The 14,293-nt window shown below is 39.0% G+C and overlaps 1 protein-coding gene across 2 annotated transcripts; it reads right to left on the bottom strand.

Moving 5' to 3' along the window:
- Positions 1-380: 380 nt before the first annotated feature.
- On the bottom strand, positions 381-11,693 carry ZNF181 (zinc finger protein 181). Of its 2 annotated transcripts, none has more exons than XM_030874412.3 (5): positions 11,434-11,693; positions 10,747-10,822; positions 6,394-6,514; positions 6,052-6,150; positions 381-4,764 (listed from the first exon to the last, which is right to left on the bottom strand). In XM_030874412.3, the coding sequence occupies exons 2-5, from the start codon at positions 10,753-10,755 to the stop codon at positions 3,278-3,280; spliced, it is 1,716 nt and encodes a 571-aa protein (XP_030730272.1). In that variant the 5' UTR covers positions 10,756-10,822; positions 11,434-11,693; the 3' UTR covers positions 381-3,277. The 2 variants fall into 2 exon arrangements, with proteins under 2 accessions (XP_030730272.1, XP_060144260.1); XM_060288277.2 differs by having other exon boundaries at positions 383-4,764; positions 6,052-6,147.
- Positions 11,694-14,293: the final 2,600 nt, after the last annotated feature.

Here is a 14,293-nt window from a genome sequence, read left to right on the forward strand (position 1 = left end):
TAGTACACCCTCCCATCTTCCTGCAGCCCTGCTGTGTTCTTGTCTCACTTTTTCCTATCCAGTGTCCTTTGTGTCTCCTCAGAGTATTTTGGATAATAAATATATTCCCCTGCAAGATGTTTCAAATACCAAAGGAAGATTTGTTGGAAGCAAATGGGAGTGTCTTGTAAGAGCCCCCCAAAAGGTGAAACAGTAAGTAGATGGGTGACAGGTGATTAGGAAGACCCACTAGAAGATGTGACATTTGAGACCAGAATGATGAAGCAGCCATGTGAAGATAATGATGATGAAATTTATAGCTAATATTTATTTTAGTGCTTTTGAGGTACCAGGCATTATAAGCATCTTACATCAATTAACCCACTTAATCTTCATAATAATCCTGAGATCTTATTATCATCATTTTACAGATGGAGAAACTTAGGCATGGTGCAGCAAAGTAATTTGTCCAAGGTCATACAAAGCCAGTATACACATAACTTGGTTTTATACCCAGGTAACATGACTCCAGAGCCTGTGCTCTTCATACACATCAAGAAATGGTTAAGAGATAAGACTGAGCATGATTCTCCATTGGTGACATTATAACATCATTATGATCTCAGGTATATACTCTTACTGCTTTCTTAAAACCGTCACTATCTCAAATATTTAAGTCTCTGGATTTCTTTTCCTAGTTCAGTATTATTGTGAAGGCACTTTAAATCAAGATTTGTAAAACATTATCGTGTATGCTCATGCTTTTTAAATGACAAAGTATGAGTATTTGGACGAATCCTCATAACAAAATAACAAGATGGCATAAAACTATGTGTAGTGAAAGCGAATAAAATCTGGGGGATTAAAGGACTACTTCATCTTTGCTGTATCAGTGCTTAGGAGAACAGAGGACAGAGCACAGGAGAAACAAAAAGCTACCGCCATTATTGCACAACTAAATATACTTCTAGGGGCCAGTCTATCCATAATTATAAATGTTCTTATCCTTGTTTGATACCATCCCATACTCCTTTAATTATAAATTTATCGAAGATCCTTCAACATGCCATAGAATGTCGAAATAAATCTTATAACTAAAACTAAATCAAAGGAAAGATAAATTTCTGCTTAATATTAAAACTTCACCATCCCATTCCAGACCCACTATACCTGGTGAGAATTGCTATGTGCCTTCACCTCTTAGCTTTCTGTTAAAAGTAGCATATGTACCAGAGTAGAATATTTTGTCTAAAGTTGGAAACCCTATTACTCATTCCATACCAGAATTATATCACCAATATAATATTCTTCCTTAAAATAATGTCTTACAACTATCAAATGCCATAGAGAACATAATCTGGAATATAAATTATATAACTGCCCTTTACTTGCAACTGTGTCCATACAATCCTAATCGCTGATCTGTATCACCTTTCCAGTCACAAGAAAGGAAACTGTGAAGCCTGTAAGGCTATTCCATTTCTTATCTGAAACTTATATTTGAAGCCATCCCCCTTATAATTATCTGTCAAGGTTCAGTGTAGAAAACAAAAACTATTTTAAGAAGATATGTTGCAGGATACTAGTGCTCTCAAAATTGGTGAGCAGGCTGGAGAAGTAATGGGAACAGCTCTGGACTAGTAAATTCCAACCTCCCATAACAATGATCAAGGGATGGGGAAATGACTGCTGCTGTTACTAGTGTTGCTGCCAACAGTAGTACCTCAAAGCCACAAAACTTGAAACTAGACACTGAATAATGTATTCTGGATGCAGAAAACATGATAGAACTTGCTTGTCTGCTTTGCCTAGAATGAACTCCAAGAGCATGTGTGCCTTACATACAGTTGTCCTCAGCATCTGTGAGGGACTGGTTCCAGGACCAACATACTCCCTCACCCACTATGGATACAAAAATCTGCAGGTGCTCCAAATCCCTTACATAAAATGGCATAGTATTTGCTATAACTTAGGCACATCCTCCTGTATACTTTAAATTATCCCTAGGTTACTTATAATACCTAATACAATGTAAATGCCATGTAGTTGTAAACACAATGTACATACCATGTAAATAACTGCCTGCAGCCGGTAAGTTCAAGTTTTTCTTTTTAGAACTTTCTGGATAAAAACTTATTTTAACATTTTCCAACTGCCAGTGGTTGAATCTGCAGATGCAGAATCTGCAGTTATGGAGGATCACTGTAATTAGGACTCATTCCTTAGGATTTGGATTAAAAAGCACATCCTCTCTGCTTTAATCCCTCATAGTATGTATAGTTTCTTGGTTATGTTCTCACAGCACTTGTAAAAATTAAAATGTGTCAATTAAGCCAACTGGAAATGGACTGTGGATTATCCTTATCAAAATAGAGACATTCTTAGCTCAGAGATCAGGCCATTTTTTTCTAGGTTTGTTAGTGTCCTACTGAAGGCTATATAGGAAAGCTGATCCTAATTCTTCAAGAGGAAAGTAGTGGAAAATTTTGTAAGAAATATCAGTGTGTCAGTGAAAGAGTCCAATATATACAAAATAATTTTACTAGAGACCAAAAATTTTATTCACACCACTTTTTACTTCTGTTGCAACTTTAATTTTCAATTATAACATTTATTGGATCCACTGGGTGACTAAATATCTTCACATGCCCATTAGCTAAAGATAATTTCTATGTAGAACTCTTGAGTAAAATGCATGCTGCTACTATAAGATATGCATATTCATTTATAATATGCTTGTTTGTTCTCCTGTAGAATTGTTTACAAATTAGCATCATTGCAAAGAAAGACTTACACATAATTCCTAAATCCTTCAGGTTTTTCTAACGTTAATCTTCTGATGTCTAGCAAGCTAAGAATGCTTAGTGAACACTTTGCTACATTTCTTACATAAGCTTTCTTTCCAGTGTGAGTTCTTTGATGTAAAATGAGGGATGCATTTTAACTGGACTTCCCACAATTTTTATATTCATATTGCTTCTCTCCTGTATGTGTTTAATGTTTTTTAAGAGATTCATATCACCTAATGTCCTTCCCGTACTTGTAACATGTAAAGGGTTTCTCCCCAGTGTGGATTTACTTATGTCAGTTAAGGGATTAATGCTGGCTAGTCTTTCCCACATCTACTGCCTTCATATAGTCTCTCTACAGTGTGAATTGTGATAGACAATAAGGCTTGTATCATTGCTAAAGAGTTTCCCATATTCATTACATTCATAAGAATTTTCTCCAGTATAGATTTTCTGATTTTGAATCAGGGAGGATCTATGGCTACAGTATATTATGACAAATTCTACATTTATGCAGTTTCTCTCTTATATGATCTTTCACATGTATAGTGATTTATATGGCCTAAAGGCTTTTCCACACTTATTGTACTACTGGGTTTCTCTCCATTATGTACTCTTTGATGGGCAGTAAGATTTGAGCCTTTGCTAAATGCTTTCCCACACTCATTACATTTATATGGCTTTTCTCCAGTATGAATTCTCTGATGTACAGTAAGGTTTGAACTACAGCTGAAGGTCTTCCCACATTTAATACATTCATAGGGTTTCTCTCCAGTATGAATTCTGTGATGTTGAAACAGGGATGCCCTATGACTGAAGGCTTTCCCACATATACTACATTCATAAGGTTTCAATCTAGTGTGGTTTCTCAAATGCATATTCAGTGATTCAGGCTGGCTGAAGGATTTCCTGCATTTTTGACATTCGAAGGGTTTTTCTTCAGTATGAATACTCTGATGCTGAATAAGAAATGAGAGGCTGCTAAAGACTTTCAGACATTTGTTGCATTCAAATTGTTTCTCTATACTGTGAATTCTTTGATGTCGAGTAAGGTGTGAGCTACAGCAAAAGGCTTTTCCACATTCGCTACATTCATAAGGTTTCTCTCCAGTGTGAATTTTCTGATGGTGAATGAGAGATGACCTGTGAATAAAGGCCTTCCCACATATTCGACATTCATAGAGTTTTTCTTGAGTATGAATTCTCAGATGTTCAATGAGATGTGAAACACGACTAAAAGCCTTTCCACAGTTCATACATTCATATGGTTTCTCTCCAGTGTGAGTGCTTTGATGATTAGTAAGTGATGAGACATGGCTAAAGGCCTTCCCACATTCAATACATTTGTAAGGTTTCTCTCCACTGTGGCTTATTTGATGTCGAGTAAGGGATGAGCCATGGCTAAAAGTCTTCCCACATTCATGACATTCATAGGGTTTCTCTCCTGTGTGAATTCTCCAATGGCGATTAAGGATTGATTGTTTCCCAAAGGCTTTCCCACATTCACTACATGTATAGATTTTCTCTCTATTAAAAGTCTGGTGAAGGGTAAGAGATTTGCTTTGGCTGAAGGCTGCCACACTTTCATCAGAATTCAAAAGTTTCTTTCCATCATTGATATTCTCATTTTTTATAACTGAATTTGCTGGTAAGCTCTTCTTAAATATATCACGTTTATGTGACTTCCCTTCAGCAGAAATTCTCTGTGGTTCAGAAAGAATAAACTTTAAAGGCAAGATGCTTCTAAACTTACTACATTTGTAAACACTTTCCCTGGTGGGACTTTCTCTAAAGGTGAGGGTCACTGGTCTGAAATGTTCTACCTGATTTTCACACTTCCCCTCCAACTTCTCTATATAATCCAAGTCCTTGTTAAAATTTGAAAATTCATGACTTTGTTTTATAGTTTTTTCCATTATTACCATTTGGGGAAAATCTTCATCATAAATATCTTCCTTCGTTGATAATTCTTTGCTTTCCCATCTTGATTTCCAATCTGTAATATATCAAGACAGCAAAACACTGCTTTTACTGAACTTCTTGAAAAGAAACTTCTATGGTAGAAATAGGAGAACTGGATAAAAAATAAAGTCATTCCCCTGTAACCCCCAAGACACATGGCTCTGACAACTCTCATATATTCAATGATTTCTGAACAAAGTTCAAATGCAGCACAGAGAATACAGACAGCTCACCGAGGCAGGAACAGAGTATAATAAGGGAAATGGGTTAACATAGGCAATCAGTTTTGGGGGAAAAAAGGAAACTATCAGAAAGAAAATGCAGAAGGCATTCTGGATCCCAAGCCAACATTTTGTGCCTATACTTATGTGAAAGACTACATTTTATCTCACACAGCCTTGGTTCTCCAACGTTTGATTAATCTAAATTTGCTGTCAGATTAGTATGCTTAATATGGAGAATATATAGCACTGTGCTAAACAGCTACAATGAAAACAAAATAATCTAAATACTCTTTATGGCTCAGAAAGATTTAAGCTTTGTGAGTTTATGTAGGATCTGTGTGAAATCATATTTATTGACATTAAAAAATACTGTTCTGGACCTCCCTGGTGGCACAGTGGTTAAGAATCCACCTGCCAATGCAGGGGACACAGGTTCGAGCCCTGGTCTGGGAAGATCCCACATGCCGCAGAACAACTAACCCTTGCACCACAACTACTGAACCTGCGCTCTACAGCCTGTGCACTACAACTACTGAAGCCCGCATGCCCTAGAGCCCGTGCTCCCCAACAAGGGGAGCCACCGCAATGAGAAGCCCGTGCACCACAACAAAGAGTAGCCCCCGCTCACCGCAACTAGAGAAAGCCCACATGCAGCAATGAAGACCCAACGCAGCCAGAAGAAAAAATAAAGAAAATACTGTTCTCAGAAACCTTCTTATATATCCCTTACTTCCTCTAACACTTATATTCATATTTGTTCTTTGAAGTTCTGCTTTTTCAGCCTAAAACCATTTGTATATTTTTCCTTAAGTGGACTCAAAAAGAATAATTGCCTTATTTTCATTTCAAATAAATAACAATTTGAATTATTATGACGCCAAAACCCTCCACTTTTGATGAGATGACATGAGTAATACAGAAAAATAATAATTTAGGATAGAGGAATGGTTGTTTTGAAATCTAAGCTAAGGATCCCTCAATTTTGTTACATTTGGAATCTCTGATGACAGTATCCCTAAAATATACTAAAATGCCTCCATACTTTCTACAAGCATCTTTAAACAAAGATCTCCTTTGCCTGATTCACCATGACTTACCTGGAAACAAACTTTTTGACAGCTTTTTCTCCACCATCCAAGGTTCTTTGCCATCCTCCAATAAAGCAATCACGTATGGCTTAGGTATGGAAAGACCTGCTTACAGGAAAAATATAGAACAAACATTGTTTAAGCTGTGGCCTTCATGGAGGAGAGACTATCATCAAAAAAGGGACCAAAGAAAGGTCTGAAGGATGTTCACTGAAACAGGAAGATAAGCTTCAGGCAGGACACAACAGAGCTATACATTTCCTCAGAACATTTACTAAGGAGGATCTCTAGCAATTTGGAGTGGCAGAAGAAAGATCTCCCTCATTGGGGTGGAGGCAGAAATATGCTTACCTAGAGATACCAGGTTCTCATAATTCTGTACCATCACATCCTTGTATAAATTCCTCTGAGTAGGATCTAGCCATCCCCACTCTTCATGAGAGAAGTCTATGGCCACATCACTAAATGTCACCTGAAATAGCAAACACATTTAGGCTCAACCATAGCCCTGGCCTCTTTTGTCACTGGTTAAGAGGTAAAATTACCCTGGGGTGGAAGAAAGGGAACAAGATTCAGCAGTTGTGACAATGATCAGGAATCTGATCTAAGTTAAGTAATAATTGGATAATTATGTGCTTGGCATTGTTATACAATAAGGATAAGAGATAAATATAAGAGCTCTGCTTCAGGAGAGTAGGGAATAGAATTATAAAATTTTTCAAAATCAGCATTCAACTTTTGGCGTATAGTCAAGTGCTTAGCTCTGTTTTTTATAGTTTACGTGCCAGGTAAAAGAACATGAATTAAGGTTCAAAAAAAAAGAATCCAATAGGTTCATAATAAAAAGACACCTTTATATTAAAGATAGACACATTCATAACCAATTTATAAACAAAAAGCAAAAATATTTATGGTACATAATTAAACCTCATATTCATAATCTATAATTAAAATAATTTGAGACCCCTGGGCAAGAAGACTGAAGGATGGTTTCATGCCATAGGTAGTCCTTGAATAGAACCTTAAAGGAAGGGCAAAGAAAAAAAAAAAGACACATTTCAAGGAAAATATTCTAAGAAAATAGATTTCTTCCCAATAGTACTCATTCACAGTATTATTTAAAATAGCAAAATTTTAGAAAAATTTTTAATGTTTAATAATAGCTTACTGGTTAGTCAAATTAAAATATGTGCAAACAAAGTATGCATTTAAAATGTCATTATTATTACCTTTCACTGGTGAAATAGGCATTGTTTGGCTATTGTAAATTTTTCACTCCAAGTGTAGATTCAATATTCTGTTACTTTATTTGGATATTTTATTAATACACGTGTTCACCAGTGACACTGGTCTTTGGTTTTAAAGAGGGAATTTACCTTCATCAGGTGTTAGGGAAATAATTAAAAATCAAATCTACCAAGCAGAAAATCCTCTCTACAGTTAAAAAAAAAAAACAGTTTTATTACTGAATAAGCACTAAACCAGACTATAATGCACTTCACAGGTAACCACTAATGAGACTCCAAGGACAGAAAGAAATTTCACCCTTTTACAAACTCAGGCAGATACAATCCATTACACATGTTTTCAAAGTAAATGATAACTTGTCCTTAAGTAAGAGGACTTGACAGCATCATTTGCTACACACAGTTCATCCTAAATTCACCTGGTAATTGGGGTAGTCATCTGTGTTAACTGCCTTTATCCCAAAGAAAAATTTTGAAACTCATATCTTTATGACAAGCAAGTAGTTAGAATCTGCAGCCAGGAGTCTAGGCTAAACTCCCATACAGATAGGGAGGTAGGGGTGCATCTTCCTTCATGTTTCCATTTTAAAGAGATGGCTCCAAGGCCCTTAAGAAAGAGTTTAATGCTTTGCAAAACTGGCAGAGGCTTATTTAGCTTTGAAAAAGATGAACAAGCATCTCAAAGGGAGAGGGAAAGGATATACAATTACAGATTTTTCTCAAGGAAACACTCTAAGAAAAGGGAGGGGGAGAAGGTCTCTCTTTTGGCACCAGGGAAAATTCTTTTTTCCACTTGTATTTACTCTTAGCCAGGTATTAGGGTTACGCTAGCCTTATCATATGAACTGAGGAAATTTCCATCTTTTCCTATTTTCCACAGTGGTCTTTTTCTTTTTTAAGATTTTTTTTTTGATGTGGACCATTTTTAAAGTCTTTATTGAATTTGTTATAATATTGCTTCTGTTTTATGTTTTGGTTTTTTGGCCACAAGGCATGTGGGATCTTAGCTCGCTGACCAGGGATTGAACCCATACCCCCTGCACTGGAAGGTGAAGTTAACCACTGGACCACCAGGGAAGCCCCCCACAGTGGTCTTTAAATGATTAGCTTTTAAAAATCCCAAATGATAAGCCAAATTTAAAAATCAACACTACATTAAGTGAATAAAACACTATGTTTTACTCCACCAATGCAAAGATATTTTACATTTTAAGTTTTGATATTAATGAATATCATTGTATTAATAGTCTAGAGAAGAAACCTCACATAATCTAATAGATACTCTTTGATCTTTATTTAAATCAGAGTTTCTCAATCTTGGCACTACTGACATTTTAGGCTGGACAATTCTTTATTGTGCCAGCTGTCCTGTGCATTTTAGGATGTTTAGTAGGATCCCTAGCCTCCACCCTTTAGATGCCAGTAGCAACTCCCCTTAACCACCCCCACCCCCAGTTATAACAACTGAAAATGTCTCTAGACATTATCAAATGTCCCTTATGAGTGGGACTAAGGGGGATAAAGTCACCCTATTTTGAAAACCACTGCTGTACAAAATTTTTGCACTTCTTTGAAAGACTCTTGGGCCTCTCTACCTACATGCAAGGTGTTTTCTCAGTTTGGTATAACTTCACTTCTACCTCTGCCGCCCTGGTACTATGAGACACTGAAACAACTCCAGCCTTGCTTCCCCAGGGATGCTTCAACTCTTTCTTCCCCTTCAATTGCCTGAGCAGCCTGGGATGTTAATTCACCTTTGTCCCCAGAACTTAGGATATTAAATAAATACCTTAATTTCTTATGCTTTCTTACTTTTCTACCAGTCCTGTACTGCTCAGTACAGTAGCCACCATATTTGGCTATATAAATTTAAATTAATTAAAATAAAATTAAAATAAAATTAAAAATTCAGTTCCTCAGTCACTGTAGCACTCAATAGTCATACGGCACTGGTGGCTACCACATTGGACAGTACACAAATAGAACACTACCCCCACTGTAGAAAGTTCTCTTGGACAGTATTGCACGAGATCATGAAATCCTGCATGTCAGTGTACACCCAAACCTATGTAAGAGTCTTCCTAACAGGTACTTCATTATGTGTTTAGAAAATGAATCCATGAGTGATTTTGGCAATTAGTTCACTTTAGCTTTTACTTAAAAAAAAAAAGTTCTTTCAATTCTAATTATCTAATATACCCAAGAAACAGACTCTGCCCAACACACACATCTGCCACTCATACCTTCTCCTGTGCAGGCTTCACTTCCACGCCATGATTCTGTCCCATCATTTTCTCATCACTCCCTCACTCAGTAGCTATTTACTAAGCATCTGTTTTATGCCAGATACCACTCTGGACACTGAAGATAAAACAGTCAACAAAAAAGAAAAAAAATCTCTTCCAGTGGGAGGAGACAAACGATGAGTGTATGCATATACTAAACACATAGTGTATCAGCTAGTGAGTGATAGGTGCTATGAAAACACAGTGATGGAGGAGTGGAAGTGACAGTCGAGAGAAGGTGACTGCAATTTTAAATAGGTGTTCAGGGAGGCTTTACCGAGAAAGTAACCCCTGAGCAGAGATACAGAGGTAAGAATGCAAGCTTGTGTATATCCAGGGAAAGAATATTCCAAGTAGATGGTACAGCAGATTCCAAGGCCTGGAGGCAGTAGCCAGTGTGGCTGGAGCTCACAGGGAACAAAGAGACAGAGAAGGAAGATGAGATCAGGGAGGTAATAGGAGAGCCTAACTGTACAAAGCTTTTTATGTCACGACCCAACTCTGACTTCTATTATGAGTTAGGGCCACCAAAGAGTTTTAAGCTGAGGAATGACAGGATATTATATAACAAGAGGATCTCTATGACAGCTGTATTGAGAAGAGACTGAAGAGGGTCAAGGGCAGAAGCAGAGAATCCAGCAAGGTGACTACTGCAAAATATAAGTGGCTTGTACCAGGGTGGCAGTGGTAGTGGCAGTGATGGGGTAACTAATGGTCAGATTGTGTAGATACACTGTGTATATTTTAGATCCAACTAGAGTGTTTGAATGTTAGTTATAAGAGAAAGGGAGATCTCAAGGATGACTCCAAACCTCTCGACTTGAACAACTGAAAGGACTGACATACACCATTAACTGAGACCACATGATACAGTTTGGACAACTACAAAGCAAATAATTCCAAACTTGAACTTTGAATTGTAATTTTAAAAAAAAGTTTTGCTCAAGACTCTTCAGAGGCTTCTAGCAAGAAACTGGTAGAAAACAGAAGCACTGAGAGAAGACAGTACTTTGGAGTTCTGCAGTCTACATCCTGTGCTATAATGAAAGGAATCATAGATCCAGTCCCTAAAAGGACTCTGTGAGGTGGGAACTGGTAGGAAAGGCAAAGCAAACACTCAAGAGTCCTGATAAGTAGGTGTTTCAGGAAGATTTGGGGACATACCAACTTACCTGAAACATGACTCTGCAATTTCCAAAAGTCAACACAGTCCTCTTTCCAGGCTCTCTTCTTATAGAAGGGCAGTGCCTGAAAAGGCAGATCAAGGACAGGAAAAAGCAGTCATGAAAAATCAGGCTTATCTTGCAGCTCTGGACACACCTGCATGGAGAATCACACTGGGAATCACTTTCTAGGGCTCTAACCTTTCCCTAGGCAAGAGGTAACCAGGTGCCATTTGCGTGTAAATCAACTATCATATACATAAGTGACAAACTCATAAAACAACAGTAATAACACTGTTAAATAAGAGCTTTTTCGGTCTTCACCACTATGCATAGTAGGCATTCACATTATTCCAGATTTCTTTTTTTAAACTCTGAGAAAACTGAAACTCGGCGATATTAAAGCAATTGGTTCAAGGTTTACACACTGGATTTTTTTTTTAATGTAGATGGCGTTTTCTTTCAGTGCGTACAACGCACCCTGGCTCTCCCTTTTCCTTTTCGCAACAGCTCTGAGGTAAGCGCCATCCTTACTCCCCTTTTACAAAGCATGACAGAGGCCCAGAGAAGCTAGGGGCGTATTGGGCTCACACCGCGGGGCAGACCCTGGGACCAGCGACGTTGTGGCTGCCATGCCCAGCGCCCGGGTGCCATCAGCCCGAGGCCTGCGGCGGCCCTCCCGGGACCCACACTTGCCTTAAACCTCAGCGGAGCCCGCCAGCACCGAAGCCGGGCGCGGCCGTCCACAGTGGGCACCTCCTTGTACCTAACGCGCCGGATCGCTGCAGCGGACAATGGCCTCCCGCCTTGCGGGAACTGCGCTGCCCAGAGTCCTCCGCGATTCCAGGACCGAGAATTCCGCTGCAGGGCCGGGGACGACCGTGGGGCGGGCCAAAAGCGGAGTCCACGGCTGGCTGCACTTCTCAGACTCCTACGCGTCGGATACAAAAGTTGCCGGTGCGTCGCACGGTCGCCTCCCAAAAAACCACACTTCCCAGGAGGCACTGCGACCGCGCGATCTCGGCGCACCGCGAGACCACAGCCTGGGCTGTGTGAGAAATTACACAGCAGGGCTGTTCCACCGGACACACACGCTAAGTATCGGGAGGACAACAGTCGTTTCTGGCGAACTCTGCTTCCCGGAGCCAACGGCAGCCGTCTAGATGCACTGTGAAGACAATGGCGCCCGAACCGCGAAACTACACTTCCCAGAAAATTATGCGGCCGCGAAACGTCTTTCGGGTCATTCCTTTGCTCGCACAGGTGTTGTCCGGCCCGGAGAAGGGCAGCCTTGCTAATGCGGGACACGAAGTGACCTCTACCAGCCAAAGGTCTCCTGTCATCCAAAACTTTGCTGTCACGCTGTCCAGCTTGTATAGGTCTTGAGTATTTGGCGCCCACTTGCCCAGGACTGTATTTTCCCAAATGCCCTGTGTCCGGGCTGTTACATTAGCTGTCTGCGGACCAATGACACTTCCCAGAAGTTCGAGGGGTCACGTCTTCGCTACGACAGTGACTGCCGCTGTGATGTGCATTACACGTCCTCGAAGGACTCAGGATTATCAGACTCGAGTGAGGGCACTGAGGACCAAGACCCTCAATCCTGGGAAAAAACACTCCTCTGACCCTCCTCCGGCCCCAGAAGCGCTTCTTAGTCTCTGACTGCCCAGCCCACCCACACGGGCCCTGGACAAAGATGTATCTAGGCCAGAGCATTCTACTGTTGTGAGTTTGTGTTGTTGCCTTTACTTTTTTTTAAAGTAAGTTAAATTTTACTTATTTTTTAAAAATTATAAATAGTATCACTATGAATTTTCTTGCATATATGAAGTACGTATATGCATAAGATTCACGAGGTAATGCTTCCACCTTGGTATATCTTGTGAGTGTGGTATTCAGTCCCTATAGCAGCAGTGGTTTTTAAAAACATTGTGGCATCAGCTGGATTCCTCTCAAGGCTTAGAGTATGTAACAAGGAAAGGTTTGCCAGTGCAAAGTATATTCCCATTTATGTTTTTTATGTCTTTATTAAACAGTGACATTTTTTTCAAAGTTGTACCAATTTGTACTCCTGCCGTAGTTTATAGTTATTTTGGTTGGCAACTGTTAGTGCCAGCACTTGATTTTTGTGAAACTTTCAAATTTTACAAATCTGCTAGGTGTCAAATTATAACTTATTGTGGCTTAAATTTGCATTTCTTTTATTGTTAATAAGATTGAGAATCTTTTCACCTGTCTGTTGGCTTTAGTATTTCCTTCTCTGAGAGTTGCACATCTCTTGGTCAATGTTCTTTTAGAACAATGACCTTTTTAATATTAAAATACAAGTTACACAGAAAAATGCAAGATTTTAAAGGGAGAATGCAGAGACTAGGATACTAAAATTTTTCCCCTGAGAACCCTAGGCATTGAACTGGATTCGGTAACCAAATATGTTTTCTACAGTTTTTGCATAATGTTTCTGAGTGTGAAATTCTTTGATTTTTCTCCTGCTTGGGATTGTTGAGCAGTTTGAATCTGTGAAGTGGCATCTTCTTGTGCTCAGCAAATTTTTCTTCTCCATACATTGCCTCTGCTCCCCTCCTCTTCTTGTGAACTCCAGTTAGCTGTTAGGTAGGTTTTTCCATTCTATCCTCTGTAATTTCCATCTTTCAGTCTCTGTATTGCAATCTGGGTGATTTATTCTTATTTATCTAACATTCATAATTCCCTTTCCAGGGGATTTTTTTTTTAATTTTCAGTTTTTCAAAGATTTTTGTAACATGGTAGACACAGTTGATTCATAATATGCATTTGATAATACCAATAATTGAGGATCTTATGAACCTTTGTAAATTTATTTTTTAATTTCTTTACTCAGTTTGCTTTGTTTCCTTTTTTGGTTGGTTATCTGTGTGCCACTCAGTCCTTGAAAAGAGATTTTACTGGGCTCCCCAATATCCTTGGATGAAAGTGCCTCTCTTTTCTAGAGATTATATAGTTTTATTTTCAGACAAGATCTGGGATTACTACCACTCTGGAACCACTTTAAACTAAATCCAAGACATAAAGTCCCTGCTCAGTCCTTCCAGAAAATCTTATATAGGAATTCCTCATTGTTGCTACTTTTCCTCATGAGCTTCTTGGAAGAATTATGAAGCCTTCCCATTATGGGTCCTCAGATGTCTGGGACATAAATTAAGTTCATGGGGAAGGGGGGTTAACATTAAAGGACTAGATGTGACTGGGGGCAGAGGTGAGAAGCTATTTCAATAGCTTCTATTTCAGTAGCTATTTATGACCAGTGCTTAAGGAACATTACTTCAAAGCTGAACCCCTAACATGTGAGTGCTTTATGATTTGCATTTTTAACAGAAAGGATAGAGGCACTCTGATGAATAGCAAGACTAAGAAAAAGAAATCCAGGGGCAGATGGACTGGGGACTCGGGCATAAGTAAACCAGTTTTAAACAAATACGCCAGTCACTTGAGAAAGAAAATAGGGCCAAGAGAGATCAATAAGGAGACAGGAAAATACTTTACATGCCATACTGAACCCTCCGCCTTCCACTAGCCC

The sequence above is a fragment of the Globicephala melas genome, chromosome 19, assembly GCF_963455315.2.
Source record: "Globicephala melas chromosome 19, mGloMel1.2, whole genome shotgun sequence".
Classification (NCBI taxonomy): domain Eukaryota; kingdom Metazoa; phylum Chordata; class Mammalia; order Artiodactyla; family Delphinidae; genus Globicephala; species Globicephala melas.